General features: G+C 42.5%; 1 protein-coding gene across 1 annotated transcript in view; it reads left to right on the plus strand.

The window, feature by feature from the left end:
• Positions 1-22,777, plus strand: part of NACC1 (nucleus accumbens associated 1) — a 59,381-nt gene extending 36,604 nt beyond the window's left edge. The window contains exons 5-6 of the mRNA XM_086961894.1: positions 5,541-5,638; positions 20,719-22,777. Of these exons, the coding sequence (XP_086818020.1) occupies positions 5,541-5,638; positions 20,719-20,984 (364 nt within the window). The 3' untranslated portion in view covers positions 20,985-22,777. The remainder of the gene's footprint in view (positions 1-5,540; positions 5,639-20,718) is intronic.
• The last annotated feature ends 655 nt before the right edge of the window (positions 22,778-23,432 follow it).

A 23,432-nucleotide genomic window follows, 5' to 3' on the forward strand; every position in this document is an offset into this window, starting at 1 on the left:
GCTCCAATCTCCACCTTCTAGTCTCCAAGTACACGGTGGCCGGGGAGGGGTCAGTTTATTTGGCCTTTATGGACCTCTCCTCGGCCTTCGACCTGGTGAACAGGAGTAAGTTATGGACTATTCTACTAGAGCTAGGCATAGAGGAACCCTTGGTGGCATTTATGGCAAGGTTACACCAAGATCTCAACGCAAAAATAAGAGTTACCAGGGATGGAAGGTGCACGGAAAGTTTTAAATCTGAAAAGGGGGTGCGCCAGGGTTGCATCCTGGCCCCCCTTCTTTTTACTATTTATATAAACGGTCTGGGGAAACACCTAGAAACAGGACTGGCTGATGTACCCCGTGTAGGAGGAGCCCAGATTCCAGCCCTCCTATACGCGGACGATGCCGTCCTAATAGCACGAACAGGGATTAGCCTACAGATTCTTCTGGACCGCTTTGGCTCCTTTATGGAGAATCTAGACTTGAAAATCAATGTTTCCAAGTCCCACACTATGATTATCGGTCGTAGAGTAAATATGTTGCAGAAAAAATCTTTTATTTGTAAAGGGGAGATTCTTTCTAGGGTACCAGTTTTTCCTTACCTGGGAGTCCTTTTTGATCAAAGAGGGTCCTGTGTCCCCCAGATTAAAGCAAAGAGCCTTAGCTTAGCACGATCTTCATCAGCCCTGCTGGCCTTTACTAAAAGACTGGGAGCCAAACCAATGGAGGCGGTGATTAAAATATACAACAGTAAGTGCGTACCAATCGCCATGTATGGGTCTGCGATGTGGGGTTACGCAGACACGGCAAAAATACAGAGGGTAGAAAATGGTATCATTAGGAACATTTTATCTGTCCCTGATTCCACACCCACCTTCTCTATCCATGAGGAAATAGGTTTACCATATATCTCTGATAAATTAAAATTAGCCCCCCTCCTGTTCTGGGCCAAAACATGGCTGAACCCCGAGCTAACGCTAAACCATGCCATCCTTAAGGACGTCATTGCAAGGGATAACGCCATGAGAATTCCCTGGCTAAAATATATTAAATCTACATTACTCATGCTGGGGAGACCGGATCTTTTTAACGACCCAACCAACATCAGAAGGGAGGATGTCAGATGGATTAAGCAGATGTTTCTGGAGAGGGCTCGTATGGATAGAGAAGAGTTGGAATTGAGGAAACCCATGGTGAGGGCACATATTGTTTTAACGACTTCGCCCACCATGGAACCATATCTAAAAGTTGTGACTAATCCTCTTCATAGACTCCTACTTACTAAATTCAGGATGAACTTAATCCATTACTCCCTAGGAAATTTCCCGGTGTGGTCAAAACCTGAAGATGGTCCGCCATGCGGATGTGACCAATTTTCAGTTCAAGACACCCTTCACTTTATATTTTTTTTGTGGCTTTTATAGCAGTGAAAGGAAAAAATACCTATTCCCTGTCTTGAAAGCGGCGGGTTTTACTCAAATAAGGCCAGCTTTAATCTCCCTCCAAATGTTAGCTGATACTCACACCATGTTTAGTGTTGCTTGCTGTCTAACCGCTGCATTTAGATCTAGGAAGAAAAGATTACCCCAGATAGACCTGTTTTAACACAAATTTGTTTTTTAAAGGAAAATTTTTAATATTTGTAAATAGATTTGTAAATTTTGGTACTTTTGTGTAACAATCTGATGAAATGAAGTCATTAAGTAGAAAACTTTTGTAATGAGATTAAGTGATGTTTTTAAAAATTGTAATTGTATTTGCATTGTGCCTTTTATGATTTTAACAAAAATCGAATAAAGAGTATTTTGACTGACTGACTGAGTACATTTTCCCTATTGAACACTCCTGATCTGATCTTACCCACTATTTCTCTTGATATTGGGATTCTGTGTATTGGCTTGGCTCACTCAATGCTATTCCTGATTGGATAAGACCTGTCAAATCTCTATAATGTACTAGTGGATTAATTAGTTATTCACAAGATTCATATTTTTGATCTATATAGTTGAATAGCTTTTAATTTCTCAAGTGTACTTTCATTCATTTAGGCCTGTAATCATTGCAGATACACTGCTGAAAAATAGTGAAGCCCTCTTCTAAATATGCTATCTTTCTGCTACCAAGAGGATGGTGACCACCACCCGTTTTTACCTGTATTGAAAAATTGATAAACTTCTGAACGTTTTCTGCAAGACATAAGCAACTAGTAGAAATCTGAGTGGTACCTTTATTGACAATTTTTTAAAGCATTTGTATCGTGACAGATTCTTCCATACAAATTATTTTGTTTTAAAAGAGCCTCTGTTTCTATATCGCTATGGCACTATTGATTGTTATTAAAACTTTTTTCTTTTCCCTTTCATGTGTTTTCTACAGATATATTATTTTGGAAAATGTTGAAATCAATGCTGTTTGTCATGATCTTCTATTGGCGTTCCATATGACGCTGAATCTGAATTGCCTTTCAACAATAAAATTGAGTTGTGGAAAAAAAAACCTTTGTTTCTAAGGCAAAAGAGTTTGACCTATTTAGTAAAATCTACATTAAGGATGTTAATTACGGATATTATCTCTTGTGGCACCTCAGCAACCATAGATGGATTAAAATCTCTGCCCAAATTTCAGCCTCCAGATTCAGTATACAAATTGCTACTAATCTGCCTTAAAGCGATCCGTATTACTGTTTCCAAATTTTACTAAGATGGCTGTATCGCATTTCATTCCAATCGACCTAGCATCATTAAACTATTGACTATCAAGGTTAATATCCACCTGAGGGCCGTCCTCCATTGGTGTTGGATCCCATTTTAGAAAAAAAGAAATTTAACCATTGTTGATGGCTCTTCCACACCAATGTCTATTAGCAATATTATTAGCAATATTATGTTAAATATACCATGAAAACAGATTATCCAATCATAACAGAGGCACAGTATGGTCCAGGGTTGCTCCGAGGCTTACAGATAGCAAATGCCTCATTATAAAGAAATGCCATTGAATCTAATGTCATTGTATATAGATCTTTATATTTCCTATTTTTTTGTCATTAGGCTGGCTACTTACCAACATAAGATCATGCCTTCTACCATGTTAATTGACAATGCACTGTACATTAATTTGAGAAGAAGTCAATCCAAAATGAGATGATCATTTCCCTCTTTGCTTAGTCACACTCTTGTGGTCCTATGTTATTAAAATTAATTTCAGTGTTCAAAATAGCATTTTTAGTAAATATAGAAAATGTTATTTTGGTAACTTCTTGACCATGATAACAGATAAAACTTATCAATTATAAATCATACATTGAAATTTTTCTTGTTCAATCATTTGGCTACAGACATGTAAAATTTTAGACTGAGTTTTTTATGTCTTTAATTTTCCCCCCAGGTTTTTGTTAACCTAAAATTGATAAGAGGTTAGGTCAGGGGTCTCTAACCAGTAGCTTTCCAGTTACCTCGGAGTAGCTCACCTGGGTGCAGCCCGGCTTATTAAATTAGAAGGCTTTTGGTTGGTGAATTATTACACATATAAAAAAAATAAAGATTGTACAACACTAATAATATTAGTATGCCTCAATGCATTTCATTGAACATAAGTAGCTCTCAGTACAGAAAAGGTTGGAGACCCCTGAGTTACTACCTGATATAGAGGACTGGACTTCAGCTTCAGAGCCCTGAAACTTTAGAATCTACTAAAGCAGTTTCTTGAAGATTTTATTTAAAGAGCTTAGGTTGTCTTTGAATTGGGTTACAGGCACAAAACCGAACAGGGGATGAACGAGCATACAAATCTCTGCGGAACAGGATGTTTTGTTTGCTCTCAGAGAACAGTTTTTGCAAGTTATATTTTCATATTTCGTTAAATGGATTTGCATAATAGCGCTTGACTTCTTTTTGTATTATTTGAAGGAAAGATCTTAGTTATTCACATAAACAGTTTTTCATTCCTTGCTTCTGGTGTTGAATGTTTTCTCCCATAGTCCTCTCAACCCCCTTCTGTACTCTGTGTTGCTTCCCACCCCTCGCAGCTTATCTGCAAAAGCACAGAAGTAAGTTAATTTTAGCTGGGGTATGACCAAACAGTAAAGGTTGTATGTACAGACCTTGGCACAAAAAAGCTTTTATGGCGAAGGAAAGAGGTCTCTTCTTCTGGAGGCCCATGCAGCAGGTCCCTGAGCTACTGCAGAGGGTGAAATGGCTGGGGCATGTTTCACTTCATTGAATCCTGTGGTAAATAGATTAGGCAATGGCAAGTATTTTCCTTTAAATTCTAAAACTTTTTTTCATTTTAAATTATGTTCACATTTTCTTTAGTCAAAACTAGTTAAAATATAGCAGGTAATTTATAATTATTGGGAATGTTGGATAATGAGTACATTTTTGTAAAATATTTTAAGATATCTGTTTGCTTCCTCCAGAAACGTTTCATTCACATTTTAAAATAATACGGGTTTTCTCTAGGCAGCGACTGTGTTCTAGATACAAGTAACAAATTATTCCTAGCAAAATACAATCCTAGTTTCCTTCCTTTTTTGTAGTGCAGTGGTAAAGATGTTTTAATTTCTTAAAGATTCATTGAGTAGCTTGGGCCCTGGTCTACAAGCCAAATAAATCTGCTGTCTGTGAAGGAGGCATAAGGGATTAGATTAAAGAATCAGTTACTGACCATCTCAAGTTGAAGTCCCAACAGTAATTGGGCACATACATGACTTTCAAGATACTAGTCACCTGAGTATTAGAAGTCAAGCTCATTAATGAAACGTTCGAGAAAAACTGTGTTCATTAGGTGTTTTTTGCTTAGAATAATTGAATCTGTGTTGTCATAGTAGATATGGTGACTGGTGCTGGATTCCTAGTCTTAATTTCTTCACTTTAGTTGTGATGTGCGTTACTGGCAGCATAGATCTTCCAAGACTCCTTTCATCTGGGGCATGCCAGGGTGTACCTTTAGATCACATCCTGGTTAGAATTGACATCTATCTCAATAGAGAAACTTTGTGTGTTAGGAGTGTGAAGATTGCTTTAACAGTGGTGATAAAATTGTCAGGTTAAATTGTTCAAGCCCTTCCAAGAGGTGTCTAGAAATGTGTTTTTGAGACCATGAAAATGCTTTGCCTAACCTCAGGAACGATGTACTGCTCCGCTTCAATGGGTTTATGTAGCTGTAGACCCCTGTGAAGTATGGAGGAAATGCTACTGGAGATAGTAAGCGGATCACTGGTAATGTAACCCACTCTTAAACATGACTGTGGACGTATGGAGATGACAGGCTGCATCTAATATCAAGGAATCTCTCCATCACGAGATGTGATGAGTATAATTGTAGAGTAAATAAGTTCATTGCTCCTCTCTACTGGGGTTAGGAGAAGCAGTGGATCCTGTCCATTGTTGAGTAATTCCTTCAGTAGAAGAACATGATGTGCATTACTATAACCGCAAATAGTCCAAGGCTACTTTCGGCATGGTTGTTGCCATTAAGCTTCAGAATGTCAAGGTTTGGGTAAGTGATGTTTTAGCCAGTGCTGAATGTTTTTTTTTTCTTCTTTTTGTTCTTTACAGGAACACGCTGGCGAACAGTTGCGGAACTGGTATCCGCTCCTCTACAAATGACCCAAGTCGGAAACCCCTGGATAGTCGGGTCCTACATGCTGTGAAGTGTAAGTATTGAGGAATAGAGTTTGAGAAGGGGAGGGTCTAGCTTACGGTCGTATTTGTTTATGGGCACTTTGTTAGCATATTGTGTAGTAAACTAGATTTTTGATCATGATGGGCGGCTACTGAACATTACTATTTTTCCTAGAGCAATACTACGAACTTCATTGATCTATCATTTTTCTTCCTATTGCCTAACGATAAAATTACCAACCTGAATGATGTCCAGATTTTTCTTTTCGTTATCCTACTGGAACAGTATAAACCTGGATTGTGTCTAGGTTTCCTCCCAATTGTCCTACCACATTTCTGCAAACGTGAATCGTCTGCAGCTTTTCTCTGCTTTGCACGTCTCTAACACTACACACTTCACATCATTATCTCCTGTGCCCTTTCCCTTCCATCTACCTATGCACATCTCAGGTGTATAACTTTTGCATATATGCCTGTAATCTGGTTGCCACAACCCTCCATTTTAGCAATAGACGAATCCAGTAGTGGACTTGTATTTTGCAATTGCAATTTATAAGCTTTATTCGACATTTTGTCATAAAAGCATTCGCCTAACCCTATACAATAAATACTACTTATAAAAATACTTCTAAAAATACATATTAAACGTTTGATGTCGAATAAGACATAATAAAAGGTCATAAAATTACAATCACATTATTACAATTTAAGAAACACATTTCATAGGTTAAAAAACGTACAGTTTGTCGCAATAAAACAATTTATGGATATACATAATTCTATTATAATACAGTAGCCAATAATGATCGGGTACGAATTAGCCACGACCATGCCAGATACTTTGCTACACCAACCACATATAATGTTGTACAATCTGATTCAAGTATCCTGAGGGCTTCGGCTTGGCTTCGGGTTCCCAACTTTAAGCATAGCGGTTTTAACCACTTACGTCTGGGGGCCAAATACAGAGGGCAACAAAACAAAAAATGGGAGATGTGTTCAATTTCCTCTTTACAATGGTGACAATGTTCATCCCATGTCTGGGACCAGTGCTTCTTAAATGCATTTAAGGGTAAAGTGCCAATGCGAAATTGAAAATAAAGTTTTCTATCATACGGTTTTTCAATTAGGTCCCAAAAACATTCGTATGATGGATACATTTTTAAGTTTAAGAAGCGAGAAGTTAGCTTTACACTTGTACTGTCACTAAACATTGCAAGATATATCATCTCCCAGTAAAGGTCTTTTAGCTTTTCCTTAGAGGGGAAGCAAGTTGGGTCTTTGTTGTCCCATAGATGGTCCAATTTCAATTCTGTAAGTAGACCCCGCAACTCCCTTAGCCATGGGATAATGTGGAAACGATCGAATTTGATAACATCCATCAATGCTGCTGCATAGTGGGCTAGCTCTGGGGTTACCATAATTCGCCTCCAGTACAGGAGGGGCCGAAGCCTCGCTATATCCACAATTGATTTTCTGCCCAGGTCTAGTTTTAACGGAATTATTGGGGTACTTTGGGGGACCATTGTGACCCCTCTTAGGAACCTGTTTTCCGCTCGTCCCAGATTGGTCAAGTTTGAAAAACCCCATAATTCAGAACCATATAAACAAGCCCCCAGGACTTTCATAGAATAAATTTCCATGACACAATTCAGAGGCTTTGTCAAAGAGGTACGGTGTTTTAGCGAAATAGCACCTGATAACTGTCTAAATTTTAGAAGGGTTGTGGTTATGTGGTGATTCCAGCTCATGTTTTCTTGCAGAGTGATACCTAGGTATGAAAAAGAGTCCACTCTTTCTAGGGGTGTTCCTTTGTATTTTATTACACCCTTAAAGGAGGACTGTTGATTAAGGCACATGAATTTCGTTTTGGTAGTATTTAATTCTAGGCCCTTATCATCACAGTATACACCAAAGGCATCAACTACTTTTTGTAACCCACTAGGGGTGCGGGAGAGTAATAATGTATCGTCCGCAAACATGAGGACTGGTACACGGGAGCCGGCTATTACAGGGGCGTCGCTAGCAATCTTCTCTAGATGTTCAACAATACCATTTATATAAATGGAGAAGAGGGTTGGCGCTAGGACACACCCTTGTCGCACCCCACGTTCAACCGGAAAGGAATCAGTTACCTCTCCTTGTTTGCCCCATCGTATCTTTGCGAAATTGTTTTCATGTAGGCGAACAAGGAGTGTAAGCAACTCCTGTTTTATTCCTGCATCCGCCAAGGTCTGCCAAAGTTTTTCCCTGGGGACTAAGTCAAAAGCGGCTTTTAGATCTACAAAAACTGCATACAATGTCCCCTTCTTCAAGGTGACATTTCTCCAATAAATCGTTAAAAAATGGAGAACTTGGTCGATGCTACTAGTTAGGGGCCTAAACCCAGCTTGGTAATATGACAGGATGTTATTTGCATCGATCCATTGCTGCAGTTTATTTTGAACTAGTCGACCCATTAACTTCTGAGCTGTGTCGATTAGACTAATGGGTCTATAGTTTTTAGCCAGGGAACGGTCACCTTTTTTGTATATGGGAATTATTTCTGCTCCCTTCCATGAGGCAGGCACTTCCCCTCCCATAGCAACTGCATTGGCCAACATTGTAAAGTAGGTACACCAGGTCTTCCGGTCAGATAGAAAAATATCAGCCGGAATGCCATCCATACCTGGTGCTTTCCCCCCTGCTATGCAGTCTAATACAACACTCACATCCCTCTCAGTAAATAGTGGTGCTTTGTAGTAGACTTGTGGAGGAAGGCTAACATTATTAAACATAAGATTACGGGCATACTGTGGTTGAAAGTATTCTATCCAACTGTTTTTTGCGACATTATTAACAGGCTGGGGTGCTATGCCACCCTTTGCCCATTTTACTGAGGCCCAGAAGCGCTTTGAATCCTTGGAGGCACAAATCTCCTTAAGTTCTTGCCAACAATCCTCGTCCCAACGCTTTTTAGCCAATTTTTGAACCTGCCTATATATATATATGCTGAGCTCGTCATGCAAAAGGGGATTCTAAAAATTTCAGCACAGGAGGGAAATCTGCTTAGCAGCCAAGGTGTTAAACAATGGTAGTTTAATGCTGGCTTACTCTCGCTTTTGGCATCACATGTAGTGGTGTTTGAGGTTAAAATGGAGTCTGACGAGTGGAAGATATTAAGCACAGGAAAAGTGAATTGGCATGTCATGGTTCAAATATGAGCTGCCTGGAGTAGCCTCCTCAACCTCATGGCGGCTGGAGCAGGCACATATGGCCCTATTGGGCAGTGCATTGTATGTTGGGTGAGAGTGCCGATGTTTAGTGCAGCAGTGATGCTTAATGAACTCTAGGAGTACAGGGACATTTAATAATTGGAGGGACCTGGATTTCTCTTAGTTAGGGGTTTACTTTGGTTTGTTGCTGATAACCTAGTGTAGAAATTTGGGACTAAAGTAAAGTATTTGTGATACTTGGAGCCTTGAATGGTATGAGAAGGCCATTCGCAGAAGATGCAATTTATTTTTCTCTAGTTGCTGGTCAACCCAAGAGAAGGAGACCAAGTGGGCTGAGGCTGCTAGCATGTGTTTTAAAAGGAGCACAAGGTGACACAGATAGAATTTTCGTGTAGGCAAAGACTGAGGACTGCTGTCTTCTTGACCCGGTCTATGACTGATAGTCTGAATGAAGAGTTTTCTTCTATCTTGCAAAGGTCGGCTTTTTCAAATATGTTGATGCTATGAAGTTGAATGCAAGAGTATTGTTAGAATTTGAGTCTCTAGTTGGCAGAGGTATGCACTCTGCCCAAGTATGGACCACAGTCCTAGTTAAGATGAGTCACAACACAACCTAAATTATCCTGTGCTCACCCTCTGATAGGTGGCACCGAGCAGGCAAATTTAACTTAGAAGACAATGTGTGATGAATTTGTGTAATAATTCACCCAGTGAAAACACCAGAAAAAGACTCCACAACAGTGCACAAAAAATTAAGTATGACTTTATAAATAAAAAAAGACCAAAACAACAAATGTCAATTGTACAGAACTTAAGATATTGAATTATGAAGAAATAAATGCAGTAAAGCACTTAGAACCACGTAGCGCAAAAAAAGTTACTTTAGGTTGCTCTGGACCAGGGCAAAGACCAAGTCCGGGCGGGCTGTGATTGCGCACACGCCAGCTACAGGACTTACGGAGGCCCTGGTGAACAAAGTACCTTTTCTGGTCGCAAGCAGAGAGATGCATCGATCTTCTACACGGAGTGAAGGCGATGTGTCCGCTCCAAAGACTGGTGCTGGAGTCGAGCAGCACAGCAGTTCTTTTGACAAAGGTTCAGGTGTAGGTCCAGAAGTGTCTGATTGTGTGAGTTATAAATCCATTACTTATACCCAAAAAGTGCCTTTGAGGTGGAGGTGACATCAAAGGCTGGCCTTTGAAGTGCACACAATCCCTTTCAGCCCAGCCCAGCCCTGTCTGCCAGGCTAACCTGGGTAGGTGGGGACGGAGGGTGGCGAAGGGGGTGGCTGGGTAGGTATCAGTGCGGCGCTTTGTGTGTGGACATGGTACTACCTAAGGAAGTGAGTTTAGACAAGATACTACCTATTGAAGTGTCAGCCACTCCCATTCCTTCCTGCCCAGGAATACCCATCAGAATGCAGATGAGTCTCACCTTCCTGTGTTTGTGGTTATCTAGAGGGTATGCACAAAGTGTAGCTGTTTCCAAACCCAAACATGTATTGGAGACAAGCTGTAAGGCACAAAAGACCTAGGAGTAGAGAAATGTCCACTTTCTAAAAGTGTCATTTTTAAAACCGCAATATTAAATCTAACTTAACCAGTAAAGAGGATTTATGAAGCCCATTCCAAACATATGAAATATGAAAAAGCTACTGCTCTCTGATCAGGAATTACAGCTTAAAAGTGTATTAAGGAATTCCCACTAGCTAGCCTATGAATGGGGTTGGCCTCACAGTAGTGAAAAATGAAATAGACTGTCACAACCATGACATGTAAACATAAAAGTACGTGTCCTATATTTTACTTACATAGCACCTTGCCCTCTGGGTTACCATTGGCCTTCCCGAGGAGTGACTTGTATGTAATAAAAGGGTAGTCTAAGGCGTGGCAAGTATTTTTAAATGCCAAGTCGAAGTGGCAGTAAACTGCACACACAGGCCCTGCTATGGCAGGCCTGAGACAAATTTCAAAGGCTACTTGTGTGAGTGGTACTAGCAGCGCTGCAGGTACACTATTGGCATTTAATTTACAGGTCCTGGGTATATGGTGTACCACTTTATGAGGGACTTAAAGGTAAATTAAATATACCAAACTGGTGTAAGTCAATCATAACCTGTTTAATGGCGAGAGCACATGCACTTTAGCACTAGTTATCAGTGGTACAGTGCACAGAGTCCGTAAACTGCAAAAATGAGGTCAGAAAAGAGGAGGGAGGCAGCCGAAAAGACTATCATAAGGCTGCGGCTCAAAAAGCTATGTTGTTAATTTTCCCTCCCACGGAGTTGTACATTTGTAAATCTATATCTTGAGTACTGAGGAGGAGGACATGCACATTGTCCCGCTAAAATATGCTCGGGTGAATAACAAGCATTTGTATGTATTCCTTGCCCCACTGTCTTACTTAGTAGCAAGCCATTTCACAAAAGCTGATGCACCTCGTGGGGATTCATGGGAGCAAAACAGGCCCTACCTCCTCTACACAGGCATGTGTTTTCCTGACTGGGACGTTCCTTGATCGTGTTAGGGGACCTGGATGTTGAATTGCAAATTGTTTATTCACATCTTTAATTTAAAAATAATATACCTATGCTTCTAAAATTCCATTTGTTTTTCAAGGAAAGACCAGTTCAAAATAGAAGGGAAATTGAGTAGCATCTCATTCTCAGAATTGGTTTAGCGTTGAAAGACGACCTAGCAAAGTTGAATATTTAACTTCCGGTAGTTTAAAGCTGTTGGGCGGACTGTCCTTTCTTGTTAGCACTGTGTTCTTTGGGTAAAAGTGTTCTGAAACCTCTTTTCATGCATGATCAGATAAAGTGCGCTGTGAAGGCACCAACAGGTGAATCGGGACGGGTTTATCTTCTATGAACAGGTTGCGATGGAAACCAGAAAACGCTCGAATGACCATGGAATTTATGGAAGAAAACCGACCCCAACGCTCCCAAGAGCAAATAACACGGGCGATTGCAGAGAGCCAGACAGGCCAACTGCACTGATCATAATAGACACGTGGCCACGCGAAAGCACAGCCTGTTCAAAATCCTTGGTCTGGCTGAACTTGTGACAACGAAGAACGCTTTGCAAGCCCTCTCCGTGAAATAAACAAGATTACCTCCTTCAAAGGCATTAACACAATGTTGTCCAAGATTTACTTGAAACAGCCACCTTCCTAGAAAATACAGGCGCGTCTATTTCGATTCAGCACCCAGCTATCTTGTAGGGTCGCTGAAATAATGAAAGCCTGAAAACTCAGTGTAATGTGGCCCATTATTTCAAAACGTTGCGCACCCCAATGGGCTAGCACTTCAGCACCCACACAGCAGGGTAGTAAGCGCTATATAAATGTTATCATACAATATAATATAAACTGCAATCTGTGACCACTTTGTCACTCTTACTGTTGACATCCCATGATCCCAGTGGTTAATAATGCATACTTCAAAAGAGGCAAAGCAACCAGGGCAATAAAGCATGCCATTATAACGCTACTAGGAAAGTAGATCGCAGACTACTTGGAACTGGTGAACTCCCAGTCCATCTCAAATCCAGGGCTTCAATAATCTGTGAAAGCTAAAAACATTCAGCATGATCCACAGTAAAGGCTTTGCACGGACGCCTTCCTGCCTGATGTTTAGGGAGACCTGCCAGCTTTTGCTGTAGGCCAGTTGCATCTGGATTCTCAGCGACTTCTCCACAGTTTGCAACATGGTCGAAAGTAAAATTATTTTGTATTGGAGAACAGAGGGGGCTGGGATCACAGGCAATCATCAAAACTGGTGCAACAGAATGGGTCTTGGGATCACAAGCGTTCATTTAAACTTGAGCAACAGTAGGGGCTGGGATCACGAGCGTTCATCTAAACTTGTGCAACAGAAGGGGCTGGGATCACGAGCGTTCATCTAAACTTGTGCAACAGAAGGGGCTGGGATCACAAGCGTTCATTTAAACGTGTGCAACAGAAGGGGCTGGGATCACAAGCGTTCATCTAAAGTGGTGCAACAGAATGAGTCTTGTGATCACAAGCATTCATCAAAACTGGTGCAGCAGAATGGGTCTTGTGATCACAAGCATTCATCAAAACTGGTGCAGCAGAATGGGTCTTTGGATCACAAGCATTCATCAAAACTGGTGCAACAGAATGGGTCTTGGAATTACAAGCGTGAATCTAAACTGAAGGGGCCTCGGATCACAAGCGTTGATCTAAACTGGTGCAACATAAGGGGCTGGGATCACAAGCATTCATCTAAACCGTTGCAACAGAAGGGGCTTTAATGACAGGCGTTCATCAAAACTGGTGCAACAGAATGGGCCTTGGAATTACAAGCGTTCATCTAAACTTGGCAACAGAAGGGGCTGGGATAACAGGCTTTCATCTAAACTGGTGTGACAGAATGGGTCTTGGAATCACAAGCGTTCATCTAAACTGAAGGGGCCTCGGATCACAAACGTTCATCTAAACTGGTGCAACGGAAGGGGCTGGGATCACAAGCGTTCATCTAAACTTGTGCAACAGAAGGGGCTGGCATCACTAGCGTTCATCTAAACTGGTGCAACAGAAGGGGCTGTTGGAGTTTACAAGCGTTCATCTAAACTTGTGCAACAGAAGGGGCTGGGATCACAAGCGTTCATCTAAACTTGTGCAACAGAAGGGGCTGGGATCACAGGCGTTCATCTAAACTGGTGTGACAGAATGGGTCTTGGAATCACAAGCGTTCATCTAAACTGAAGGGGCCTCGGATCACAAACGTTCATCTAAACTGGTGCAACAGAAGGGGCTGGGATCACAAGGGTTCATCTAAACTTGTGCAACAGAAGGGGCTGGCATCACTAGCGTTCATCTAAACTGGTGCAACAGAAGGTGCTGTTGGAGTTTACAAGCGTTCATCTAAACTTGTGCAACAGAAGGGGCTGGGATCACAAGCGTTCATCTAAACTTGTGCAACAGAAGGGGCTGGGATCACAGGCGTTCATCTAAACTGGTGCAACAGGAGGGGCTGGGATCACAGGCGTTCATCTAAACTGGTGCAACAGAAGGGGCTTTAATGACAGACGTTCATCAAAACTGGTGCAACAGAAGGGGCTGGGTTCACAAGCGTTTATCTAAACTGGTGCAACAGAAGGGGCTGTTGGAGTTTACAAGCGTTCATCTAAACTTGTGCAACAGAAGGGGCTGGGATCACAAGCGTTCATCTAAACTTGTGCAACAGAAGGGGCTGGGATCACAAGCGTTCATCTAAACTTGTGCAACAGAAGGGGCTGGGATCACAGGCGTTCATCTAAACTTGTGCAACAGAAGGGGCAGGGATCACAGGTGTACATCTAAACTGGTGCAACATGAGGGGCTGGGATCAAAAGCGTCCATCTAAACTGGTGCAACGGAATGGGTCTTGGGATCACAAGCATTCATCAAAACTGGTGCAACAGAATGGGTCTTGGGATCACAAGCATTCATCAAAACTGGTGCAACAGAATGGGCCTTGGGATCACAAGCGTTCATTTAAACTTGTGCAACAGAAGGGGCTGGGATCACAAGCGTTCATCTAAACTTGTGCAACAGAAGGGGCTGGGATAACAGGCTTTCGTCTAAACTGGTGTGACAGAATGGGTCTTGGAATCACAAGTTTCCATCTAAACTGAAGGGGCCACGGAACACAAGCGTTCATCTAAACTGGTGCAACAGAAGGGGCTGGGATCACAAGCGTTCATCTAAACTTGTGCAACAGAAGGGGCTGGGATCACAAGCGTTCATCTAAACTGGTGCAACAGAAGGGGCTGTTGGAGTTTACAAGCGTTCATCTAAACTGGTGCAACAGAAGGGGCTGGGATCACAAGCGTTCATCTAAACTGGTGCAACAGAAGGGGCTGGGATCACAAGCATTCATCAAAACTGGTGCAATAGAAGGGGCTGGGATCACAAGCGTTCATCTAAACTGGTGCAACAGAAGGGGATTTAATGAAAGGCGTTCCTCAAAACTGGTGCAACAGAAGGGCCTGGGAACAGAAGCATCCATCTAAACTGGTGCAACGGAATGGGTCTTGGAATCACAAGTGTTCATCTAAACTGAAGGGGCCTCGGATCACAAGCGTTGATCTAAACTGGTGCAACATAAGGGGCTGGGATCACAAGCATTCATCTAAACCGTTGCAACAGAAGGGGCTTTAATGACAGGCGTTCATCAAAACTGGTGCAACAGAATGGGCCTTGGAATTACAAGCGTTCATCTAAACTTGGCAACAGAAGGGGCTGGGATAACAGGCTTTCATCTAAACTGGTGTGACAGAATGGGTCTTGGAATCACAAGCGTTCATCTAAACTGAAGGGGCCTCGGATCACAAACGTTCATCTAAACTGGTGCAACAGAAGGGGCTGGGATCACAAGCGTTCATCTAAACTTGTGCAACAGAAGGGGCTGGCATCACTAGCGTTCATCTAAACTGGTGCAACAGAAGGGGCTGTTGGAGTTTACAAGCGTTCATCTAAACTTGTGCAACAGAAGGGGCTGGGATCACAAGCGTTCATCTAAACTTGTGCAACAGAAGGGGCTGGGATCACAGGCGTTCATCTAAACTGGTGCAACAGGAGGGGCTGGGATCACAGGCGTTCATCTAAACTGGTGCAACAGAAGGGGCTTTAATGACAGGCGTTCATCAAAACTGGTGCAACAGAAGGGGCTGGGTTCACAAGCGTTTATCTAAACTTGTGCAACAGAAGGGGCTGGGATCACAAGCGTTCATCTAAACTTGTGCAACAGAAGGGGCTGGGATCACAAGCGTTCATCTAAACTTGTGCAACAGAAGGGGCTGGGATCACAGGCGTTCATCTAAACTTGTGCAACAGAAGGGGCAGGGATCACAGGTGTACATCTAAACTGGTGCAACATGAGGGGCTGGGATCAAAAGCGTCCATCTAAACTGGTGCAACGGAATGGGTCTTGGGATCACAAGCATTCATCAAAACTGGTGCAACAGAATGGGTCTTGGGATCACAAGCATTCATCAAAACTGGTGCAACAGAATGGGCCTTGGGATCACAAGCGTTCATTTAAACTTGTGCAACAGAAGGGGCTGGGATCACAAGCGTTCATCTAAACTTGTGCAACAGAAGGGGCTGGGATAACAGGCTTTCATCTAAACTGGTGTGACAGAATGGGTCTTGGAATCACAAGTTTTCATCTAAACTGAAGGGGCCACGGAACACAAGCGTTCATCTAAACTGGTGCAACAGAAGGGGCTGGGATCACAAGCGTTCATCTAAACTTGTGCAACAGAAGGGGCTGGGATCACAAGCGTTCATCTAAACTGGTGCAACAGAAGGGGCTGTTGGAGTTTACAAGCGTTCATCTAAACTGGTGCAACAGAAGGGGCTGGGATCACAAGCGTTCATCTAAACTGGTGCAACAGAAGGGGCTGGGATCACAAGCATTCATCAAAACTGGTGCAATAGAAGGGGCTGGGATCACAAGCGTTCATCTAAACTGGTGCAACAGAAGGGGATTTAATGAAAGGCGTTCCTCAAAACTGGTGCAACAGAAGGGCCTGGGAACAGAAGCATCCATCTAAACTGGTGCAACGGAATGGGTCTTGGAATCACAAGTGTTCATCTAAACAGAAGGGGCCACGGATCACAAGCGTTCATCTAAACTGGTGCAACAGAAGGGGCTGGGATCACAAGGGTTGATCTAAACTTGTGCAACAGAATGGGCTGGGATCACAAGTGTTCATCTAAACTGGTGCAACAGAACGGGTCTTGGAATCACAAGCAGTCATCTAAACTGGTGCAACAGGAGGGGCTGGAATCACAAGCGTCCATCTAAACTGGTGCACGCCGTTTTCATTAGTCCAGCCCCATCAAATCATGATCAGCAGGTTCACTTCATTCCTAGGGCTCCCTTCCTTCTCTGCTCTTTTTTTCATTTTCACTAAACTCTTGATTGGCTTAATAGCACAACAGTTTCAGTTCCAAATGTTGGCAGACCATGCCCAATTTCATTATAAGAGTAGTTAACAACAGTCTCTACCGGCAGCTCAGAATGTCAAAGATGCTCATGCTTGGCTGATTAACTGTAGTGCCTGAGTGGCACACATACTGACCTGGTGGTAATTGGGGTCCATATGGAATCAAATGCTTTTTTCCATAATTTAGAAGATTGAGGATTCTCTCTCTTCTCCAAACAGGGATACTAGTTGTGCAGAGTGGTTTCATGCAGAGCGCTCCTCCTTTCCTCAGGCATCACAACTATCATAAAAATATAACGTCTAGCTCATGATGTTGAGGGGGGCCTCCGCTTCTTGTTGGTGAGTTTCTGCTTTGGACTTGCAAGTCCTATCGGGGCTGGATAGTAGTAGCATAGCACTGGGGCCCAAAGCATCAAATCTAGACACCTGGGCAGATTCCAAACCAAGCAGCCAGACTGTTTTTGAATATAACCGCTTACAGTAATTAAATTAATGTATCACCGAAACATAACCCTCTGTTGGCCGTTAAATCATCCTGCCCATCAATATGGCTTCTTAATTTTTATGAGAAATGTCCATTTGTAGACAGTCGAGGCAAGTTTTTCCTGTATCCAGTGGGGAATGAACTGAGTGGGACAGTGTTTCACATATTTTGTTGTTTTGCGATGGGCTTCATGGTAGCGGTTAAATCTTTCATCAGTCTAGACGTCACAAACTTAAAAACTCATTTTAGTAAGAGTGTGTTTTAGCATTGGCAAAGCCAGTGGTTAATTTGTAAAAATATAAGTGCCGGGGCTCTTGCCAGGAAGTAGCTTGCACCAACCCATTTTTTCAGTGCAGCCTAAAACAGAACCAACTACTAACCATGAAAGTGGGGCGAGGATGTGGCATAATGGCCAGAGCTGCAGACTTCATAGCCGGGGAACCAGGTTTGAGTCTGTGTCAGCTCAACATCCTGTGATTTTGGACAAATCACTTAATCTCCCTGTGCCATAAATTAACATGTCCTTAACTGGTGCACATGAGAAGCGCCGGTGTTGATTATTTAGTGCCGGCGCTGAGCACTAGAAACCATTGGCTCAAATTAAGCACTGGGCATAGCTAGCTATTTCTTGTACTTCTGTCATAGTTAAAGTGGCATTGCCTGCAATCTACCTGTGCCCACAGCACCTAGTCTGCCTTACACTCTGCTGGGATAGTGCAGCGTTCCAGGGTTCTTAAAGGGTTGAATTTTCTATGTGTACTGTCTGGGTTATATTGGATCACCATTTCCTGATTTTATTTTGTGTAGCTTAAACTCTAAGTGTTGTTTCTCAGCCACATGTACTGCTGATTTAACATATTGGCTAACTGGGGGAAAACTGTAAATGTTGCCTTTTAGCATGTTTCCTCGTATTTGATTGGTTTGGGAAATAAGAAAATGTCTTTAAAATTGTGTTCCAAGGTTTTCTGTTGGTATCATAAACCACAAGTCGGAAATCAGAGTAGTTTGTAAATGTCACACCATACATGGTACCCGATATGTATGTTTTTTTTAAGTTGCAGATATTTTTAGGGGGGGGGGGCAGGTACTTGGGGTACAAAAACTGTTTTCTTTAAAGTGTAGCTAACAATGGCACTAATAGGGATTAGAATGTTCAGTCTTTGCTGTTCTTGAATAAATCCATACTAATATAATAAAGAGAGAGCCCAAACCTTTGAGGCGGGTAATCTCAGGAACCACAGCACCAATCACAACACCCAATACAGCATTGGAAAGGGCAGTTGCAGCAGAAGGACATAGGCTATGCAGACGCCCACCATATACATTTAAAAGGTAAAAGAACCGTGCCAGCAAAGTAGTCCCTTGTGGACGTGTCTGCGTTGTGCTGTGGGCGTGACAAACGCTGGGGGCGTGTGGTACGTTCCGCCCTTCATGCCATGTCTCATATCGTGTGCTAATCCCACCCTGCTCCCTTTAAATACCCCTGCACCCCATAATCATAACCCACCCTTACTCCTTAAAATACCCCAACACCCTTTAACACTAACCCATCTTAACCCTATAGATATACCCTGTACCCCAAAACCCAAAACTATCCCTAAACCCTAAAAATACCCCTGTACCCCAAAACCCAAACCTAGCCCTGAACCCTATAAATACCCCTGTACCTCAAAACCCAAACCTTCCCCTGAACCCTAAAAATACCCCTGTAACCCAAACCTAGCCCTGAACCCTTAAAATAGCCCTGTACCCCAAAACCCAAACCTACCCCATAACCCTTAAAATAGCCCTGTACCCCAAAACCCAAACCTACCCCTGAACCCTAAAAATACCCCTGAACCCAAAAACCCAAACCTACCCTTGAACCCTAAAAATACCCCTGTACCCCAAAACCCAAACCTAGCCCTGAACCCTAAAAATACCTCCGTACCCCAAAACCCAAACCTAGCCCTGAACCCTTAAAATACCCCTGTACCCACAAACCTACCCCTGAACCCTAAAAATACCCCTATACACCAAAACCCAAACTTAGCCCTGAACCCCAAAAATACCCCTGTACCCCAAAACCCATACCTATCCCTAAACCCTAAAACTACCCATGTACCCCATAACCCAAAACTATATCTGAACCCTTAAAATACCCAAACACCCCAAAACATATACCTCAGTACCCCAAAACATATACCACTATACCCATACTTACCTTATCCAAACATTTTAAAAAAACATGCTTTTACCATTCATGCATTTACAACGAATTTCGTTGTAAATGTATGCGTGGTAAAAGCATATAAAATGTAATGCCATGCGTTTTAATGGCATTGCGGAGTCATGGTGCTTTCGTAATGAAAGTATGCGGAGTGATGGTATGCGGAAAGAAAGTTGCGGAATAAAGGGTGTTTACCCTCCCCCGGTAAGTACATTGGTGGCACAGCGGCCCACATCTCCAGCAACATACTCCTATTTTTTCACCACCCATTTGAAAAATGCACAGGTCTCTCTCATTGATGGCCAGCACCAACATACACTTTTAGACACACCTCCCACCACAAGTTCTAGAATTGCGAATTTTAGAGCTGGAGAGCTACGTTCGAATCTCGGCATCAGCTCAACATCCCGTGATTCCAGGCAAATCGCTTTGTCTCCCCGTGCCTACCACAAATGAATGTGTTCTTCTGTAATGTAAATTGTGCTCATGCCATGTTGTCGAGTTCACACTATATAATATTGCAAGGAAAAATAAAGTAGGGAAACTCGAGTTCACACACTACTGAACGCGCACTAGTGCATCAGCAGTGCACTGTGAATCCGAGCGTTTCACAGGCCTGTCACAGATAAGAAATGCTATCAAACGAAATCCTACAAAACAATATACTACTGGCTGGCAGCAATTTATACCCGGACAACGTCAGGACGGGCTGCTAGTTGTTAATAAAACAATGGGAAAGGGTAGAGGTCAATGAATTTAGGTGATTCGTTGAAGAAAGGGCATACTACATAATTATGGGTTTACTGTATTTGCTACATAGAATGCAGATTGTACAACAAAAGGTTTAGTCTCAAATGGATTTTAAAAAAGCTACTGAGAGATTGTACCTTATTATTTGCATTATAGCCACGTAATTTAGATGACTTTGAAGCATAATTTGGTCTACTGTGCCTCATAGAAATAGTACTGACCGTGTTAAAGCTGCAGGGGAGGTACATGGGAGCTAATATTATGATGATGACACTTATATTACGGGCGGTAATGAATTATTTCCCATATGTTATTGTTCCCTTTGAAATATGAGTTTTATTCCACTGCATTTTGTGCAATACAAACGCCAAAATGTGTAAAATAAAAAATGAAGTACATAAGGATGTTCTGTTTTCAGATTAGTTTCTCTTAACCCATTTACATAGTCGAAGATGTTTTTGACCTTTCCACTATTACTTTCCCATCTCTTCTCCAGTCTATTGCCAGAACTTTGCTCAGAACTTCAAAGAGAGCGAGATGAATGCCATCGCTGCGGATATGTGCACTAATGCGCGGCGCGTGGTGCGCAAGAGCTGGATCCCTAAACTGAAGCTTCTGATGGCCGAGGGTGACACTTACACAAGCTTCATCAACGACACTGGCAAGTTGGAGCCGGACCTCATGGGTGTGGACCACAGCTTTGACGCTGCTGGCTCAGAAGTGGACGCAGCAGCGGCCAATGCTGCTGAAGCCCTGCAGTAATGCGATTTAAAAACAATCACATTGCACAATGCAGTGCTTCCACCCCCTCCACCAGTGTCACACTACTCCATTTATTTTTTGTTTTCTCTCAGTCTGAGAGATGAGCACCATACCTTTCAAAAGAAACAAAAATATGTGGTCTGGGTGTTGCAGGCATTAGAGAGGTGTGTTGGAAACTGAGTGGTGGAGAGAAGATGCTCCCTTCAAATGTGTTGTTTTGGTCGCAGCTCCAGCCCCAACATCCCCTCCAAACCCCCAACCCCTTCCCTGTTCAGTGGACGTTTTGCACTCCGGGAAGTTGGTCATCGGCTGGAAATGTAGACTGCTTTTTGAATGCAAAAGATTTTTTTAATGCGTAAAAAGGAGAAAAAAATGCATTTGCTGGTGGAGTGAAAAAACTGAAATATAAACCCCTTGGGGCAAAAAGCACCAGAGAGCGAGTGAGACCGAAAGGGAAAATGTGAAAATGTTAACATGTGCGTCTTTTAAACTTCTTCCTGAAAAGACTTTGTCTGCCTTCAAAAAAAACGTAAGCAATCGAACTTCTCCCAGAGAGCTGGGTGATAGCTTTTATTTTTGTACCTTTTTGGGGGGGATAGGGAGGGGCAAGAAGGAGCCTTGTTGACTGTTTTTTTTTGTTTGTTTTTTTTAAACTTTTTGCTTGGGTGGGGAGGGGACTTAGAAGTGCGGGAACGTTCTTGCTTTACACTGAATTTCAAGATAAGTTGCTGTTTATGTAGTTGTGACTGAAGTTGGGTTGTGATGCTCTGGTTTTACTAGGGGGTCCTCCGAACGTTTTGTTTTCCTACTAGCACCAAAGTTTTTATTTGGCAAAGAGTTTGCACACTTTGTAAATTCATTCGCTCCTCCCAGTTAACACATTTTTTGGAGTTGTATTATCTGCCCTCATCAACATGAGAAGCGCAGGGGTTATGGTACCTTCTCTCAGGTCATTTACTTTGATGACCTGGAGAGGATGGAGGCGAGATGTTTAGTGGATTAGATATATCTGCTGAACTCCACTAGTTTGAGGGTATTCAAGTGACCTGTATATTGGGCTGACCTGCAGCAAAACGCCCAATGTATTCTTCACTGCAGCTTGGGGAGGTGCGTAAGAAAAGGGACTTTATTTTTAGAGAGAAAAAAGAAAATGTGGTAGAAAAAATAGTAGACTGATAGAGTAGATATATTTTTTACATTCCCTCCAAATAGCTAGTTGGAGATCTTCCGTTGACACCTTTTACTTCCCTGAGTCCCAGTTAACACTTTGACACACTAAATGATGTCCTTAAAGTTCTGGTCCAGAGCGTGCTGTCTTCTTGGCAGACGGGCCATTAAGCTTGGAGGTGAGATATGGGGACACGCTGGTAGCATTGGCAAACAAGCAGACTGTCCCTAGCTCAGGTGCCAACCACCTTAGCACTGAGCCAACTACTTTCCACCCCCTTTTCTGTTGCATTGTCACTTTTTTGTGCCTCCTTTATGTTTTTTTCTTTTTTGTTGCCTCTGTTTTGTTCTGCTGTTGCCCTGTTCCATTTTCTTTTGTCACGTCCCTGGCTCACAAACACCTTGCCCATTCCATGCAGACGTTGCCTAGGCGAAGTTGTCCCTTCGCTCGTCAAGTGCTCCAGGTGTTTCTGCTGTTAATGTTTTTTCTTTACTAACCGCTAGCTCTTTTTACTGCTGAATGTGCTGAGACAACCTGGTGTTTTTATTGTATGAAACCTATTTTTGTCAATTTTAAATGAATTTGCATTTTTGTTTCCAGTCTGATTAAAAGATTTTTAAGATAAGTTTTCTTCCCATCCCTTTCATTTTCACTGCAGCTACATCACTTTAAACCATTTGCAGAAGGATTGTTTTCCCCAAACGAAGTGTGCCCAAATGTCTGCATGTATCTTCCAGCCTAGGTCTGAGTGTGATTCTCATTCCTTTTTAAGGGGCTTTGGTGTCACTGTAGTAGTGCTTTGCCGATCCTCCACAGTGGGCTGTGTAAATTCAGCAGCACTTCCAGAACCAGCCAACAGATGTCGATGCAGGTAATGGACTCCTCTTCCACAAGCTGCTGTTATTTTACAAACGCCAAAAGGCTTGGCCTTCTGGTGTATTTGGCAGAGCAATGCAGAGCTGCCCCTCCCCATAGGCTGGTAATGCAGTAGCATTCCTAGTCCTTTCTATCAGATGTCACTGTAAAGGTTATACTATTTGTCACCCAAGCTTTCGGTAGTGTCATATTTTAGTACTTTCTGTTCATAGCTTCTGGTGTTACCTGTAGCTCCCCATCCCATTAGTGTTACTGTAGCAGCGTCCACAGCGATTGTCACTATAAGAGTAGGGCAATACATACTCTCATCTCAAAAACTCTCTTTTCAGCAGCAATTCCCTGCAATCCTATTATCCCATTAGTTGGAATAATATGCCCTGCTTTCACGAGAGCTGTTTGTGTGG

The sequence above is a fragment of the Lissotriton vulgaris genome, chromosome 1_1 (assembly GCF_964263255.1).
Source record: "Lissotriton vulgaris chromosome 1_1, aLisVul1.2, whole genome shotgun sequence".
Classification (NCBI taxonomy): domain Eukaryota; kingdom Metazoa; phylum Chordata; class Amphibia; order Caudata; family Salamandridae; genus Lissotriton; species Lissotriton vulgaris.